Consider the following 18,803-nt stretch of genomic DNA (forward strand, 5'->3'; position numbering starts at 1 on the left):
AGGATGTGTACTGCCTCTGTATGTCTCCCACTTCGTCTCTACTTCCCCCAGCGACTTCCAGCACCTAGGTGCCTCCTGGTGCAGGACGGCCCTCCCTGCTCTGGTAGGGGAGAGAGCTGGTGCTCTAACTCTCCTTTTTGTATCCTGGTCCTGGTGCAGATCCCAGAGACCTTAATGTCCCAGTACGCTATTCTCACTGTTTTTCAATGTCCTCTGCAATTTTTGCCTCCAAACTTCGTATGAGCTGGGATTCCGTTGGCTGTTCACTCTGTTCCTCAGAAGATTGGCTAGGTGTTCCAGCTGGGCATAGGGAGAACTGGGCTCCACTACTACCTACCTCACCACCATCTCCCCGTTTTCTGAACTTGTTGATTTTGATGCCTGTTAGTGCTTCTGCTGTTTTTTTTTGTTGTTGTTTGTTTTACCTTTTTCACATCAGCAAAATGTTTCCCTTTAAGGACTTTTTTTCATCCCAGGAAACAAAAAATTGCTAGGGGCAAGATCAGGTGAATAGGGAGGGTGGGGCACAAGGTCATACCCTTTTTGGTCAAAAACTGCTGAATATTCTGTGCAGTGTGGGCAGGTATGCCTGTAAATCACCCATCATAAAATGGGCACACATTTTGAGAATCTTCAAAAAAAATTCACTGAGGCTGAATGCAGCCCCTCACAATGCTAGCTGGTACACTGATGCAAATGCGTCTCTAGAACAATCACCTAGTGGGGGGTTGCCCCTTGTATCATAGTTCAATATTAGGATTTCTAGTTCCTTTTTAATTCTCTTAATCACCATTTCAAAGTGATTTTCATTCAGTCACTCATTCATCCATTCAATTCATTGAGCCTTTCTAGTTGGAGGTCTGTTACTGGATTTAACAGAAGAGCATGGTGTCTGTAGTCAAGTTGCTTAAAATCTGGTAAGGGAGAGAGACAATCAACTAGATCACCACCACATAGCATAGTAAATGCAGATGGGAAGATTCACAGGGACGATTTCTGAAATGAGCTTTGAAGGCTATCTAAGCCAGAGGAAGAAGAGAGGGTCATGGCATTCCAGACAAAGGGAAAAGCATAAACAAGGCAGGTAAGAAACAAGACACTGAAAGAATGGTAAGGGATTGGTTTTGTTGGGCCATAATTAGTAAGCGGTAAGAGATTTTATTAAAGATGCAGGCAGACATAAGATAATGAAAGGCCTTGTAAGATGTATTTGTTAGAATTAGGTTTGGCTATGAGTGACTGAAATTCAAAATAATAGTGTAAACAAGACAGAGGCTTATTGCTTTGTTATGTAAACCACATGTCTGGGTAGGTGGTAGCTGCAGTGATGCTCCACACTGAGTCTAGGACCCAGGCTCTCTTTGTTTTATTGCTCCATGATCCAAACACAGATAGTAACTGGCATCACATAGGCATTTAAAATAAGTGTTTTTATTAAAAAATTCTAAAAATGTGCTTTAAAGAACATTGTGGGAATACTGCATAATAAGAAGAAACATCTTCATAAGCCAGACAATCTCATAGCAGAGTTTCTATTGTCCATGGAAATTAATATTTTTTAAAAATCTTCTTTTCAGTTAAGAAGAATCTTCAGAGCACCATTATTTGAAGGGAAGGTATTTTGCACATCAGAGTTCATCTTTGGTCTGAAATTAAGAAGCAAAATATTTAGAGACACTAAGAAGTCCTATATAAATCTGGAATACTTATATTATTCTAATTGTTTTCTCTACTGTGAAGTGAAAAAAAAGCCAAGTTACTAGAATAGACTTGTAGGGTCAGGAGTTGTTTTTGGAATCACCCACAGATAGAGGTTTATAGGGCTACTAACTTGGAACCCAAACATCTAAGGGTCTATAGGGTGTTGTGTTATAAATGGTCAGTGAGTCAGTGGAATCATTTGACACCCCTCAAAACTCTTAGACAAAGATAAAAAATAGAAAGAGGAATGCATAGAGGAAGCTGCCCCGTTTCATTTTTAGCCCACAGAAGCATTCTGACACCAAATCACTAACTTTGTGAGGGGGTACCTTTCAATTCTGGCAATTTGTTTTGGCACTGGCTTTAATTAATTTTATGGTTTTGCAGCATTGAGAGGAGTTAAAGTTGGTTGACTATGTACCACTTTTAAGGGCTATTTGGTGGCAAATCAGTTCTCAACAAAACTAAACAAAAACAATACAACCAAAACTCTGATTATTTCATGATGTTGCTTTATAAATGTCAATTTATATCATATGTATATAAATCATAATTTTATACAATATACATCACTTCAAACAAAAAACAACTATAATCAAAACAAGCCTTCCCTTCTGCACTGTCTTTATACACAACCAGGCCCACAACGTGAAGACACTGGTTTTTGGTTCTTACTTTGCTGTAATCCAGCTAGGTGATTCTGAACTAATTACTTTTGGATCAGTTTTGTTAACGATAAAATGAAGGCATTTACTGGATGACCTCTAAGGTCCTTTTTAGCCTGAAAAGTTCCTATGTGAATTTGCCTTTTATAAACAAAATCACTATGTAATGTTATCAACAAAGATTGCTTTTCATGAATACTCTGCTAACATGAGTAATCGTGGTTACATATTTTTTCATCTCTCAGCTGGCATGATGAACTTTGCCAAACCTGTCTCAGAGGGAGATGAGGCTATTAGATGATACAAGTGAAAATACTTTTAAAACATTAGACATCTATTCAAATGCCATGTGATCTGAATTCTCACATTAAAAAAAGACTTTCCTCCGCTTTGCTGGGAGCTCCTACATCTTCTCAGTTAACTGTATCTTTTGCCTTATTATTATCTATTATATCTCTCTGATAGAATGAATTGCCTGGAGGCTCCAGGAGAAACTCATAGTTGTTGCCTGACTGAATGACTAAAGGAATAAATGAAGGCTTGGAACAAAGTTAGTTGTTACTCTGACATTGGCTAGTTCTGGTTACCTTTTTCCTATGGCATATGCAAGGAAAGAGGTCATCCTCAGTCTCTGGTTCTACCCTCTTCATGCCCTCTCGGATTTGGGGCTCACTCACTTGTAAATTGGCATATTCCTGTATAGGCAACAATACAAAAAGTATTTCTTATAAAATGCTTAGAGTATATTTACCAGATTAGATATGCTGGAATTTGCTAGAATATGGTCCAATTTAACTTATGTGTCTCAATCACAATAGCCAAAGTCCTCCATACTGCCCTTAAACATTCAATGACAGAGTTTCTGAGAGGCAGCTATGCTTTAGACCACTAGCTGCCTATTTCTAAGAGATCTTTCCTTATTCATCCTTTATTTGTACGACTTGATTTTTTAATTTAGTTTTTACTGCCTTTGCCTTGCAGTGAAGATACTTGTGCACATGATCTTTCCTAGACTGAGAATTTGAGTACAGAAACTATTTCTGTCTTATTCTCTACGACTTGTCCAGAACCAGTCGCCATCATCATTCATTATATGCTCCCTTTGTGCCAGGTTCTGGGATAAGTGCTTATAGGCTAGTATATGTGAGTTGAGTGAATGAATACTACACTTGTATATCTTTAGGAATTTAGGTAGTCAATTCCCCTTCTTCTTCACTTTGCACCTTCACCCTCTCTATCTCTTCACCGTCCTCTAAGAAAGCTTTTAAATAAAAAAAAATTAAAAAAAAAGAAAAGAAAGCTTTTAAAGGGAAAGAGGCTAGTGCAGACCAGAAAAAAGACTGACTTTGTCTTGCAGCAGAGCCTGTGGTATAGTGCTCAATACCTGCAATTCTGAGATTTTAAAAAAGCTTAATTTATATCTAGTATTGTTATTATTAGCAAATCACTTGCTTACTACTACATATGCTTCAATATGATCACTAAATGCCTAAATCCATGCAAATGATTTCCGAAAGAAATCATGGCTCATATGGAGTCAGCACAACAGTTCCAAACAGACCTTGCACTATGTAGACAAAGAAATGGTAAGGCAGCAGTAATACTGTACAAGAAAAATACAAATCAACACAGGAATTTTTGCAGAATCAAATTTGGCAGGGACAATTTCCGACCACAACTACAAGAGTTCGAACTTCTACTGTTCCAGTAATATTATAGCACTAGCCACAATAGACCGTTGGTTTTCGAGCGTCGGTCGATTAAGAGGTCCGGATTTCACCCACAGAGGTTGTAGTGAGCTTCGACATAATAGTTTCAGCCATTGTTAAGGTAAAATATTATTTGGCTGACTAAGATGATCAAATTACAACGGTAGAGATCATTTTCTTAGAACTGACCTGAAAAAGTGTTAAAATATACACAATAGTCATCGCCCATGAGATTATGTCTTGCAAATTTGTCCGGCTTTTGCTATCTTTTTTGCCTATGGGAACCACACAACAAAACTTTAATGAAATGTATTTTTCCCCATGCAGACATATGAAAACTGATCTTCAGAGTACATTTAGTGGGACAATAGGGAGAAAAATATCTCTGGGGGGTGGTCTTTTGTGGTATAGGAAACAGTTAACAGAGTAGTTTGTCAAATTGCAGGGAGGCTTTTAAGACTTGAAAATTTTTTATAAATTTACTTTATTTTTAGATATAGAGAGGAAGGAAGAAAGAGGAGAGAAACAACAATGTGTTGCCTCTAGTGTGCGCCCTAATGGGGAACCTGGCCCTCAACCCAGGCATGTGCCCTGACCAGGAATTGAGCTAGTGACCCTTTGGTTTGCAGTCCGGCACTCAATCCACTAAGCCATGCCAGCCAGGGCAAGACTTGAAAATTTGAGAAGTCATATTAAACCTTCTTGAATTAAGCCTCTCTTGGAGAGAAGGTATACATTAAATGAGGTAACAATAACTTTGTCAACTTATGTAGGATTAAGCTTAAAGTGCTGCCTTAAAATTTTTCAGGTATTAGTTCAAAGTTTATTCCATGCAATCCCTCATTTAAATCTGTAGCACAGTTAGTGTTTCCTCCTGACCAGGCTATCTATCTTAATTTTTATGTTCCTAGTAGAGGTAAGGGAGTGCTTGAGGCCCAAATCAACCTGACTCAAAGAGAGGAGAGTTAAGACCAAGGTTAGCTTTTTTTTCATGTGCACAGTAGACAGTTAATACAAGCACAATGCCTGTGTTCATCCTGAATGGAATCCTGCTGTCCAAGGGGCTTCCTATTTATAGGTAAGTGTGTATATCTGAGCACAATGAGCAGTCATTTAAAATGAACATGATATTTGGGTACAAGGAGACTGACCTTACCTCTTCATCATGATCTTTTGCCCATTTAAGTTTTTCTAGGAGATCGCTGAGGTTGCTTTTAACTGGAATGTAGTGTTTCCAGGGCTGCAGCTCATTGTAAAAGTGTTCATAGTAGATAGAATCCTGCTTCAGCACAACACTGTCACCAACTAGAAGATATGGCAGGCGATATGCTGCGACAGTGCCATCAATGTTTATTTGATACTTATGCTGTGAAACAGCAGTAAAATATAAGAACCTCCATTATATTTCCTTTTTTTATATTCTCATTCTCTTCCCATTTCCACATAAAAAGCCTCACTGTCCTCAGATTTGGCCAGATTTTGCTCACTGTTTTCACCACTTAGTAAGTGTTATTGTATAACATCCTGGTCTAGAGATGAAGGTTTATTTTGATGCTCTCCTAAATTTCACAAAGAGACCACAAGTCTAATGTTGAAGCAGCCAATAGAATAATAAATAACTGTTGTCCTTAGGATACAAACTAAGGAAAGATTGATTTATGGTGACTTTGTTATCTCTCTACTACTTTATTGATTGCTATTAATCAACAGTCTTTAGTCAATAGATTTCACAGGTGATTTGTAGCAAATTCAGCAGGTAGGAATAAAGCAAAAGCATGATAGAATATCCTGAGGAGGGATGGCTGGGGTTAGTTTTCTTTGGTTTTAACCATATTCCAAAAATCTCTGCAGTATGCATATGAAAATACTGACAATTCAGCTTATACTTTAGGTTTACTTGCAGCCATGTAACCCATTGCAAACAAATAAACAAAAAACAAGAACCTTCGCCATTTATGTTGTAGACAAAACTTGCTTATCACTTCCTTTGCCCACCTTTTCCCAACACATGGGAATGCAAACAGTACTCAGTGGTCTAGAGAACCATTGGCAGTGTCCTACTGCATGAAAGGTGGACTTGTTAGAAATAGGATCGCTGCCCGGGAAATGTGAGCTATCCACATTCTAGATACAGAAAAAGCTCCTTCATCTCCAGAATTCCCAGGCAGACCATTTGGATAGACTTCAAATCATTTCCCCAACAGAAGGCCTAATAAGAGCTACCTGGTTTATATCCTCTTTAGCCTGTTGTCAAGCTGTGCCTCTGGGAAGAATTATATGTAAAATCACTTACATGTATTTGTTAATAAAAAAGGTTTTGTAGCTGAAATGTGCTCTAAATAGAAGGTCAATTGGGGGAAAAATGATCTCTCCCCTGGCTCCAAGTTCCGGATATACATTTAATACCAGGGCTGGCTACTGAGTACAGACCCATGTTGCTAAACCAGTACCCAGGGTCTCGTGCCTTGATAGTCAAATGAATTTTATGCCCACCTCTCTCACCCCCTGTAAGTTATAGGCTTTGATTTCTCTTCCCCAAGTAAAGACAGTGGACCCTTGAACAACATGGGGTTAGGGGCACTGGCTCCACCCCCAGCAACACTGTCAAAATCCTGTGTAAAACTTTTGACTCCTCTAAAACAGTTGTCCCTGGTTCCATGGAAGATTGGTCCCAGGATACTAACAGATACCAAAATCCACAGATGATTAAGTTCCTTATATAAAATGGCACAGATCAATGCACATAGTCGGTCTTCTGCATCTGTGGATTCCCAGCCTCAGATGAAAATACTATTTTTGATCTGTGGTTGGTTGAATCCATGGATGTGAAAACTGGGGAAATAGAGGGCTGGCTGTATATTGAAAAAAAAAAATAGCTTATAAGTGGACCTGTGCAGTTCAATTCCATGTTGTTCAAGAGTCAACTATACTTGGAAAAACAAAAAGGATTGGTCACAGGTGATGTCATACCTTGAAGAAATCAAAAAATGAAATGTGTTTCACAATGGGACCATAAAGGCTTTCATTGTGTTTAAAGAAGAAAAAGTTGGTGAAGGCAGCATCTATGAGTTCTGGGTGTTTTCTGCTGAGTTTAACCAGCTCGAGTCTTTCTTTGCGGCTGTCTCGCCCTCTCCAGATAGCTGTGGAGTTTTTGCTTTCCCAGGGAGGACCCGTGTTAGCTTGCACAGACATCATATCCAGACTTACACTGGAAGACAGAAAGTACAATACATTTCCCTTCCAAATCATCACATCACAAAGGTTGTTGTGACAGAATTTAGCACACAAAAAACCCCAAGGCTCTGGGTCATCTGCCACCCGTCTCTCACCGGCCCATGGTTTCTAGAACAGAGTCAGTCAGGTCGTAGGTAGGCATTACAATATCCTTGGAATCTGTGGAGCCACACCAGGAAAAGATCGGATGGATATGTGAACTGGATTTCTTTTTTTCCAAAGGCCAATCTCCCAAATTAACAAAAAACTCCACATCAGGCATTCTCACCTAGGAAAAAGAAAACAAAGAGCTTATTCACATTTCTTGCATTGTATAATGGCTTCTATTGATCAATCTGTTGGGAAAGGTGTCTTTGCATGCAGTCTTCTTAGCCAAATAAAAAAACCATCTAGGACCTGGTATACTTCTTTTCCAAGACATAAAGAGCCCTCACAGTGTGGGCTAGGCTTATTTTTCCAGTGAGGGAGCGCTAAGGCACACCCCCAGCTTGTTTGTATTCATATTTCTAAGAGTGGGCAGGGAGCTTCCTTGCAGCAGGGAGTGGGAGAGTGGTTGGCTGTGGAGGTGGATCCACTGGCCCTGGGTTATGGCCACATCGAAAGGGGCTGAAATCTCGTGTACTCTCCTTTGCTCTAAGTAAATGCTGGACCACTTAACCCTGTTCTTAGTGACCTGAAACCATGCATCTACACCTTGCCTTTACCTTTGGCCACACTCATTTCTATCCTGTAGTACAGACTTGTGAGTTGTACTACACAACTCACAATAACACAGTGAGAACATGATGAAAAACAGGAATAAAAGTTAGAAATTGTACCAAATGAAAAAAAGGCCAAGCTGTAGGTAATGATAATTATTTGAAGAGTGGGAGTGACTTTTCAGAGTATTATCACTTGTGTAAGCATACTAGATTTCCTTTTTAGGGTGCCCATAGACTTACTTCAATAGGGATGAAATGGATGTTCTAATACTTCCAAGAGACTCTAAGATGATCAGTGAGAAAAGAGAATTACTAGAAATAACTACAGCACAGTACTTGGGACTCTAACTCTAGTTCTCGGTTAATAAACTGCATGCTTCTATTTATTTTAAAATATATCCCAGGGTTCTCTGACTGGTGTGGCTCAGTGGGTTGGGTGTCACTCCATGGACTAAAAGATTGCCCGTTCAATTCCTGGTCAGGGCACATGCCTGGGTTGTGGGTCAGGTCCCCAATTGGGGACATGGAAGAGGCAATTGATTGATGTTTTCTTCCTCCTCTTTTTCCTTCCCTGCTCCTCTCTCTGGAAATAAATTTTTAAAAAATCTTTAAAAAAAATACACCCTAAGTAAGCAATGGGACCAGGAACTGAATTTAGGAAGCCCAACATTAAAGGCAAATATTAGTAATTTCCAAACTACTGGCTTCTACTGGCACAGACACGTTGAAAGAAACATAGCCATGGGAAAATGTTTGGGGTATTTGTAAAACAAAATATATATTTTTAAAGGCAAGAACTGCTGGTCAGTTTGAGAAGCATCTTGAGAAACTGGAGTCCTGGATTGACACAGATGAACAAGAAATACTTGCTGGCACTGGGATATCTTAGCTTAAAGGAGGCATAATACTAATGTTACATAACTACCCATGTTCAGAATTAACTCACTGTAAATGCTTTGCAATCTTAAGAAAGGCACTTTTCCATGAGTAACTTAACCAAGGTATGTACATGGGTGGTTGTTCAATAAATAGCTAGTAAGCAATTGGTAACACGATGGTATAGTTTTTCATATCAACTGCTTTATTATTGCTGTCAAGCACTTCACTAGAACTCTGTTAGAGTATTATACGAAGGAACAGGATTCAGAATACCCTAAACCCCAATGTCTCTGGGTGAGGTTATTTGGAAATAGGGTTGTTGCAGAGGTAAATAGTTAAGAACATACTGGAGCAGTGGGCCCTTTATCCAATATGACTGGTGTCCTTCTACTGGTGAGAAGAGGTAAAGACACAAAGACACATAGGAATAATGCCATGTGATGATAGAGACAGAGAATGGAGCCATGCAGCTTCAAACTAAGGAATGGTAAGGACTGCTCGGCATGACCAGAAGTCAGGAAGAGCCAAGAAGCCCTCTCCTCTATAGGTTTTAGAGGAAGCACAGCCCTGCCAACACCCTGATTTTGGACTTCTAGCCTCCAGAACTGTGAAAGAATAAATTTCTCCAGTTTCAAGCCATTAAGTTTGTAGTACTTTGTCACAGCAGTCCTAGGAAATTAACACAGGCATCCCACATGACAAAACTTCAGAACAGTATTATAATAAGGCTCCAAAATAGAATTCCCCTGATATTGTTATTATTTTTAGTTTGAAAAATTATATTATAAAACCTGGGCTTAAATTATTATACATAATTGAAAAGAAATACTTACTTTTCTAGTCAAAGAAAGTAGTATGGCATCCATGAAAATTCTGAAACCTACATGCTCACCATGAGTCTTGATATAAACCTAAAAGATAACTGAATGTTTATTATAGTTAAAAAGTTTTGGCAAGGCTGAAGTAAAGCTTATTACATTGATCCTCAGAATAATTTTAATACAAACTATGTAGCTAGTTGTAGCCAAATGGTCAAAACAAAAAGTCACTAGGACAAACATGCAAATCTCAATTACAAATTGTACCTTGTTATCCTTCAAGGTATAGTGACACAGGCTCTGCCTTTGTCCAAATCTCTCTGGGATTTCTACTGCAATCTTTTCTGGATCAACAGTCGGGAAATGTGCCAGATCTCTCTGAATCTGAGTGATGGTTTCTGGGCAGCTCATCTCCTGTAGCCAGGCTGCACTATCTTCCAAAGGACAGTTACAATTCTCGTGGTAAACTGGCCCTAATTATACACAAGCAACAAATAATACAGTAATAATTTCACTCAGCATTTGAAACATGTAACAGATCTCCATAACATGGCTTCACAAATTTTGCCTAGGTTATCAGGAAGAGTATTTTGATGGAAAAATTTTTCTAAAAGAAGAACATTTTTATCACATTGGAGCATCACATCACTAGTAACAAACTTCTGACAACTCTTCACAGTAAGACTGTGATATTTTCAGTCAGGCCTGTTTTGCTTGAGTTCAAAAGAAAGCCAACAGGTATTATTTTTTGTTCACAGTAGCTATTATAGACCATCATTCTTTATGTTCTGTGTACTTAAAAGTAACCAAACACTAGTAAAAAAGATATCAAAGGAGTATACCTGTTTTAATCAAAGACAAAAGTGGTATGAAATTAGTATTTCAATGATCTCCTATACAAAGTTTCTTAAAATGTCTTAGGTATTTTCCTCAATGGCTAAATCATTAATTAACAATATAAGTAAACTAAGAACCTCTACTATGCTTATTATTGTTTTCAAGAATTATTAAAAAAGATGCCCCCTGGCTGGCATAGCTCAGTGGATTGAGCGCGGGCTGGGAACCAAAGTGTCCCAGGTTCGATTCCCAGCCAGGGTACATTCATGGGTTGCAGGCCATGGCCCCCAGCAACCGCACATTGATGTCTCTCCCTCTCCCTCTCTCTCTCCCTCTCCCTCTCTCCCTCCCTCCCTCTCCCTCTCCCTCTCTCTCTCTCCCTCTCAAAATAAATAAATAAAATCTTAAAAACAAAAACAAAAACAAACAAACAAAAAGATGTAATCTTCAAAATAGTTCACTAATAGTGTAATAAATTAATTATACATTTATAGAAATAATATTAACACAATATAGCAGAATTTGAATTGAGATTTTATTGTCATTCCTCTCCTGTAATTTTCAGATTCCTATCTGACCCAGGCAGTAGTCAACAGAGGAATATTTTTTTAAGGTTTGGCAGGTTATATTGTACCATGTGGTCCTGGAAGAATGTGGGAAAGGAACCTAGACATTTATTAAAACATTTGCCTTTCTTGGAGGTGGGGAACAAGAAAAATTTGTGCCTCTGTATATACACTGCTTTTCTACTGTTTTAGGGTACCATCTCCACTGAGATGCAAGGATATGGATCTGAGTAATGCAGCTGCACTCTCATTCTATTCATATACTTTTATATATGTATAAAAATTAGAGAATTTTTCTGGAAAAACAATATTGGAACAAAGACAAAAAGAAATAAAAAACCAACAGTTTCAACTTCTCCCTTTTGCTTCAAGCCCTTCTCTTTCTGAAGTGATCAAATTTCAATAACACTTATCAGTTACTTGTCATATACTTCCAATTAAGTGTCATCTATGACCATATTGACACAGCTGGATTATCCTTGCTAATGTTGTGTCCTCAGAGAGCAAATTCTCTATTAATACGTTCTTTCCTCTTTGGCGAATTATAATTGCCATTCAAATCTTGCATTTTTCTCAGGGCTCTCATTTTAGCTTTCAAGTAGGAAGTAGAAAATGCCTATTTTTTTTCAGTAAAAAAATCATGTTAACTTGTTTTTATTGATTAAATGACACATCACTGTATTCAAATAATTTTTTAAAAATTATGTTCCAAATTACCTTTTAAAATATATGGAGATCTGGCCACATGCTGACCTTGGAATTTAACTTCTACCTTCATATTTTTGTAGCTTGCATACATTCTGTATCTGACTATGAAGGACCCATCCTTTCGGTCTAAAACCTGGACTCCAACTCTAGTGAATTGCTCATCTGGTGCCGAGATTTTAATCTGGAACACCTTTTCACCTGGAGAAGATGTGAACCTATGATGAGTAGAAGAACAGTATAGAAAGATTATTTTAAGGAACAAATGCCCAAAGATTATGCTCTCCAGTCTATAAACCTTACACTTCTCCTCCATGTTCTCCCCCTAACATACTCTTATGTTCTCTTATACTTTTAGTACCAGAATGAATATGATGGGATCAGCGATTTTTTTTTAAAAAAAGAAGAGGATGACAATGGCCAAGATAACATAAAACAGTTCATTAGAAAATTGGGATATGTTAACACAACTAATCCATGTAAACATAGAACACATGTATGCATTTCATATATACAAATATTCTTATCAACCTACTATTTATTTCATGCCCATCACATTTAGGAATGTGTGATCAAATGGTGCCTGCAGAGATCTTTTGGAAAAAAAAAATCTGTTTCATGATTCTTTTAAAAATTAGTATTATAACCCACGCCCAGGATGGGCAAAGCCAGTTGGTAGTGTATCATCTAAGTGATACTGTATGAAAGTTCTTTTGAGTGAATGCTCTTGCTGTTAAGATTGTATTTAGTTTTTCCAATTGTACTATTTATAACCTTTATTTTTGCTATGAAAACCTTATTCTCAACTTTTTTTCCTACAAAATATACACGTCAGCAATAATAAAGGACAACATTTCAGAAGTATGTGAGTTCTAGAAATCAGTTTTGAGTATAATTTCAGTTGTTAAATTCAGTGGAGTGAAATAAATGTTTGTGGCTGACACAGAGATCCATACTGCAATACTTTCCCTTTAAACTTTAAAGTTTCAAATAGTGCTTAATTTTTCTTTTTGAGTTTCAAGTGTGTTTACTTGCAGATGTCTACCTGGAAACAGAGGGTAACACCAGAGAAAGATGGAAGCAACCAAGTTCCTAACAAATGGATTTAAATGCCTTATAACAGTTTATGCAAAAGTAGCGAGAAGTCATACTTCCAGAAAAAGTGCAGGGGCTTTGTCTCTCTAGCCATGTGGGAATCCCTATGAATAAAGCTAGGAGAAGAGCTAATTCGGAATTATTTCTAAGACATGAGAAAGATTGGTCGGGACGCACAAGATAGTTACAACCAGATGTGGCTAGCTCATCTTAGGCGGATAGAACTTGAAGGAAGAACATAAGCTTTAACTGCATCCCGAAATAGGCGGCTGTTTCTCGACTTACTTATTTCCTGACGTATCCACCGCCGTGAATATAGAAATATCGCGCAGAGAAGGACACAGCTGCTTTTAGCCCTGGTCCCCATATTTCACTCTTCTCAGGGCTCAGTCGCCTGTCTCTCCGCCGGTCTCGGCAAATGCTGGAATCGTCCCCAGAAAGAAGTAGTAAAGCAGCAAAATGCTAAACATTTACAAGACGGCACTATCAAAACGATCAAGGGACCGTAAGAGGTGGACGAAATGAGCCGTGGTTGTTCGGTTAGGAGCACGGAGGCCGACCAAAGCAGCAAAAAGGGCTTCCAAGAGGTGTGGCTGTGCAAGGCAGGCGCTCGGGTTGCCACTTTTCCAGGAAAATCACAACCCAAGAGCGGGCTTGTACAGCTGAAAAAATGCCCAGTCGTTTACTGAAATTGGTAAGAACCACTCTGCTCCTCTTTCTGAGGACAAGATAAACTTTCTGTCTCTGTCGAAACTGGAGCATCACTGGTGATGAATCCGTCTGAGGGTGCAGCTCAAGGTGCGGGGCAAGGAGATTGGCCCGCACTTTAGACCTGGCTGAGTAAGGCTTCCTCCTAGTGGGTGCCCAGTGGACTCACGTCCCGCGCCGTGGCTTCCTGGGATATGTTAGTTCGGGAAGGACTAGCGGAAATCCTGCCAGGTTTTACCATCTCTCACTCATTTATTACTTTTGCGGTCGCCGATCTCAGGGAACAGATAAATACTAGATGTCCAATGAAAGGACACGTGGGTCTGGATGCACAGCTAAGTTTTTTCCTTTAAATTGTCACCATATCGTCCGCACGTGCAGAGGTCAGGAATAAAACTTGATGAAGGGAAGGTGTTGTCAATGGTATCTGACGATTGGTCTCCGGGCACATTCAGTCTAGGACGCTGTTCCTTGACTCTTCGATGGGCACAGAGCCGCCATCCCCAGGGTAACCCGAGGAGCTTCGTAGGCTGCCCACTGGAAGCTGTGATGGAGGACGCGTTAGCAGAGTTTCCCTGCGGCCGCTGCGACCCGACTCCACCAGACAGGCTAGAGGTATTCCCGGTTGTGGGAAGAACTTAAGTGGTGGCCTGCTGCTGTGCGCCCTGCGCCTGTGTCTGGCCCTAGCCCCTCGGGCGCCGTGGACTCGACTGGTGTGGCCCGCCTATTCTAAGCGCGGCCTTCGCCAGCGCAGCCTGGGCTGCCAGGGGCCCTGGCCTCTCCGGAGCCCCGTAGCCATCCGAGTGGAAGGCCACAGAATGGGTGCTCGTTCTTCAGGGAAAAAGTGGGGTGGCGAGCTGGGCCGCAGGATGGAGGGAAGTGCTAGGGGGGCAAGGGACGAGTTCTCTCGGGAACAAAGCCTAATTGGAGGTGCTGGAGCGTATACCGGTGGCTAATACCTGTATATCCGCAGGGCTTCGGTCCGAGTGCGCCCCCTGCATGCCCACCGCGAGTCCAAGATGGTTACCAGGAGGAGGCAGTCACGGTCAGCCCCGGAGCCTTCTCCTTTTCCTCCCTCCCCCTTGCTAGCTGCCCCGAAATCGGACAGGCCTGTGGCTCTGGCACCCACCCAAATCAGGCCTCGGTGGAGGCCGAGACGGGGGTTCCTTTTTACTTTTTTGCTCTTGTTATTAGTAATGATATCACCTCGTGCATTCCAAAGCATTCCAGAGTAGGGGGATCTAAGACAACAGCCCAAGTCCCACCCACCCAAACGCCGAGAGCACCCAGAGAGTCCTTGGGAGTGAAGGAGCCTCTCCGCACTCCGCCTGGCGGCACACTGCTGCTTCCCGCAGCTGATGAGGGTGGGAGGTGGGGTCAGGAGGCCTATTTTCGCTGAAGGCACTAGACGCTAGGCCCACTCCGGCAGGGAGAGCAGCCTTTTCCTTTGGGTGGGTGCCGCCTTGGCACAAACCTCCTCCGACCTACAGGTACCGCCCAGCGCGACTCCAAGGCCTCCGAGTCCCTCCCCCCAGGGCGCCTCAAGCTTCCCAGAGAAGGACGGTGGGCACTCCGCTGGCCTTCCTAGGCAGCCAGGGCTCGAGGCTGCCCGGTACGCAGGAAGACACCAGGATCTGTTGTGGGCTGGCCTCTGCCACGCGAGGGGTTCAGGTGTGATAGAGAAAGAGAGGCCGGGGGTGGGGGCGGGGAGGGCAAGGGAAAGGGTCGGAGGACGAGACCAGACACGCTGGGACTTAAGATGGTCAGGTCTGGCCTTCCAGCATTCCACCCTAAATATGTCTCTTACCTGCCTCTGTCTCTGGTTTTCCTTACAGCTGTCGTATGTGGAAAGCTTTTCTGAAAAGACTCTTTAAGATGTTTAGTTCCTCTGGGCAAACTTGATCTTAAAAATACTGATTTAAAATATAATTGGAAAAGAATGTAACCTAGGCAGTGAGTATTCTTTCAAATGGAACGTTTAGTTTGCAAAACAGTTCAAATCATTATTGTAGCACAGTGCATTTAGGGCTAGGCATTTTATGAAATTTTGTTGGCACACAAGTAACAGTACTTTCGTTGTTTATGCCATGATCTTATGAGTAAATCCTTTATTTGAATGTTACATCCTGCAATCATTCTTATCAGTAAATGTTAATATAGCATCGCCTCACTTGGCTGGATTAGGGAACTTTCATTGTCAAAGGAGAGAAATAGGTAGAAAAAGAAGAGGTCCCTTGGCTGCAACTCCAGCTCTTGATTAGTAAGGCCACTCCTGGTAAGACCTCCTGGAATCTAGGCTCTTAAGCCAGGGTTTACAGTAATGCCTGCCATGGTGTAGGCATTTAAAAAGAAGTATTTGTAGATAATACTTCTACAAATGCTGGGTCTCCTGAATACAATAGTCAGGAAAGTAAGACTTGCAAAAGGCAGACATTCATCATATAACCCAAATGTATAAATGTAAAATTGCACCCTGACAAAGACCTGTGAAAGAAAAGTACCTGAGCATATAGCATATACAGGGTGACCTGGACTATTTTGAGGAGCAAAGAAATCATCCCTCCCAGAAAGTGACATTGGAAGGATATTGGAAGGATAAATGGAAATTAACAAAACAAAGGAGGGTTATTGAGAATAAATAACATTCAGAAAATGGAAAGTTGTTCAGTGTGGACAGAGTGCAGAGAGGAAGGGAGAAAGGGAGGATGATCAGATCAGGAGCTGGCTTTTGTTTCTAACAGTAGAGTGTTTAGGTAGAGGAGTTTTATGATACATATTTTAATTTCTAATATCTATGCACAGTTCAGATTAGAAATGCCAACTCATGGGGGTGGCAGGGCTAGGAATAGAAATGAAATTGGGAATTGTTTATAAAAATAGGGACAAAGCAGATACAAGGTATGAGAAAATGGAAAGCTGCAGTCTGTGTAGTGGAGGTACAATTACCTCTCTGTACTTCACTATCTCCTGAGGCTATAATTACAATAGAATACAATAATTGACATCCATGATGCCTCTGTTGTTAGTAATAATCTGTGCTTAGTTCATTTGTTTGAAAGCCTGAGGACACAATAATACATGGTAAAATCTATAAATATTACAGTTTTTCAAAGACAAATTTCTAAAAGCAGTGGTTCAGTGAGAATGTTTGCAAACCACTCTAAATTTACTCTTGGCTTTTATTGATGATCAGTATAAAATGTGCTTTTATGTTGATGATCTTTGCTATTTATTTGTTGGTAAAAGTGAAACCAAAGGCATCATTTTTCATCATTGATCACTATTTAAAAGCAATAGAACCCTAAACACAACAACAAAACTAGACTCTTAAATTTTTTATTAATCAATTGCTATGTTCTTTCTTGTCTTTATCTTCTGGAAGCTCAACCTCTTTTACATGCATATGCAGTAATTTCCCTTTGTATATGTTTTCAATATGTATGTTCTCCTATAGAGGTTCCAAATCAGCATCTTTCATAGAATCCCAACATTGCCATACAGGGAGCTGGTCACACAGGTAAAATTCCATTCAGTTTGAGGAAGGAAGCTCTGGCAAAATGGAAGCTAAGCTTGAGATGAATAGATAACAAAGGCAGCACCTAGAACATTTCTGTCTTCTCCACCATACCAGCTTCTGCATCTTTTGCTAATTGTATTATATCCTGACCGTATGCTTCTCCCTTTTATGCCTCATCCTATTTACAACCCACCCACACTATCCCAGTGCTACAAATAATACCTCTCTCCACACTATGGCTTTTAGAGAAAGGTTTGAGGATTAGAGGTAAAAAGTAGAAAATGCTGCTCTAGGACATGTAGTAAGAGTCAGAGAAACCAACTTCTCAGAAAATCAGAGTTTGGTCTGCACAACTTCCGGTATTTGGCTTCTTTTGCATCTTTCTCTATTGTCAACATCATGCCAAGAGATGAGGAAAAAAGGAGAGAGAAAGCATTAACAGATTGCTGTCCAGAGATCCACTACACCTATCCCTAGGACTTCTTGGCCAAAAAGAAAAAAAAAAGTAAAGTTTTGAAACCATCAAAGGTTTCATCTTTGTTGCTGAAGCTGCTGCCAAACACACCCCCCTGCAATTAACTATAAACTCTACAAATTACATGAAGATTTAAATAGAGGGCATTTAAGCATTCATTAAAAATAAAGAAATGGAATTTTTCTAGGATATATGGAGTCCTCCTAGTATGGGGTCTGTTTCCTTAAATTACATGGAGGACATGCAGTACCTTCATTAATTTCTCCTCACAAACTCAGGGTAATCAGCTCTTTTTCTTATCATTGCAGTTATAGGTTTTGTCATTTAGTATTCATATGATAGATTTTATATAATAATTTTCCTGTAATCTGTGGAAGTTATTTTAATTTCTAATTTTTAAAGTAAGGAAATAGGCAGAGATATTAACAGTTAATGTCCAACTGGTATCCAGTTTGCTGCTCTTTCACTAAAGCCCTGTGAAGTGGGCATGCTCTGCTCTGGCAACTATATCAGCTTGCCTCCTACACCGGCTGTAATGGTTTCATTCACTCAGATCTTCCTTTGGTATAAATTTACAGCTTCCTTGATGCGCTCAGTTGCTATTTAAATTTTTCTCCCTTTTCTTCCCTAAAAGAATTGGTTTAGACTTGAAATTTAGTTTTTCCTGAGACTGATCAGAAGCTGGTGACCACATGGATTTGACCTTGTTTTTTTTTCCCAGTTGACATATACTTAAAAAATTTAAATTCTGGGGAGATCCAATATGGCAGTGGAGTAGGTGGATATTACACTCATCTCCTCCCAGGACCAAACTGGAATTATGACTAAAATATAGAACAATCAACCTTAATAACCAACTGAAGACTAACTGAAGAGAAGCCTTATAACCCAGAATTTACAGAATAAGCCACATCAAGTCTGGCTGAAAGATGAGAAAAAGGCTGGCCCCACTCCTGTGAAAGGCAGCTGAGGTTCTGGAGGGATAGATATCTCAAGCTGGAAAGGTTCCCCCTGGGAAGCATTTGGTCTCAACCTCAAACTGGGCTGCTTAACCCAGAGCACCAGAGCCAGGAAGAGACTCCCACATAACATCTGGTTGTGAAAATCAGCAGGGATTCTGTCTGCCAGGAAGAGATAGAAGTCTGCTAGAAACACTGGTCCCCTCTTCAAGGGCCAACACACAATATCTTGTT

At 40.3% G+C, this 18,803-nt stretch overlaps 2 protein-coding genes across 3 annotated transcripts in view; one reads left to right on the plus strand and one right to left on the minus strand.

Annotated features, from left to right (window-relative positions):
• Nucleotides 1-1,413: 1,413 nt before the first annotated feature.
• On the minus strand, nucleotides 1,414-13,812 carry POGLUT2 (protein O-glucosyltransferase 2). Its single transcript, XM_028526572.2, is given in 13 exon segments — nucleotides 1,414-1,646; nucleotides 2,954-3,064; nucleotides 4,269-4,323; nucleotides 4,325-4,350; nucleotides 5,232-5,441; nucleotides 7,046-7,283; nucleotides 7,405-7,577; nucleotides 9,723-9,800; nucleotides 9,975-10,180; nucleotides 11,828-12,033; nucleotides 13,196-13,218; nucleotides 13,220-13,306; nucleotides 13,309-13,812. Coding segments are annotated over 13 exon segments (1,503 nt in total). The 5' UTR covers nucleotides 13,381-13,812; the 3' UTR covers nucleotides 1,414-1,628.
• A 7-nt stretch (nucleotides 13,813-13,819) lies between these two features.
• The window catches only part of LOC114508592 (basic immunoglobulin-like variable motif-containing protein), an 81,650-nt gene continuing 76,666 nt past the window's right edge, over nucleotides 13,820-18,803 (plus strand). Inside the window, exon 1 of one of the 2 annotated variants that reach the window (XM_036011440.1) lies at nucleotides 13,820-14,233. The gene's annotated coding sequence lies outside the window, so the exon portion shown is untranslated. The remainder of the gene's footprint in view (nucleotides 14,234-18,803) is intronic. The other variant, XM_036011439.1, reaches the window with a different exon arrangement.

This window comes from Phyllostomus discolor, chromosome 11 (assembly GCF_004126475.2).
Source record: "Phyllostomus discolor isolate MPI-MPIP mPhyDis1 chromosome 11, mPhyDis1.pri.v3, whole genome shotgun sequence".
In the NCBI taxonomy this organism is placed as follows: domain Eukaryota; kingdom Metazoa; phylum Chordata; class Mammalia; order Chiroptera; family Phyllostomidae; genus Phyllostomus; species Phyllostomus discolor.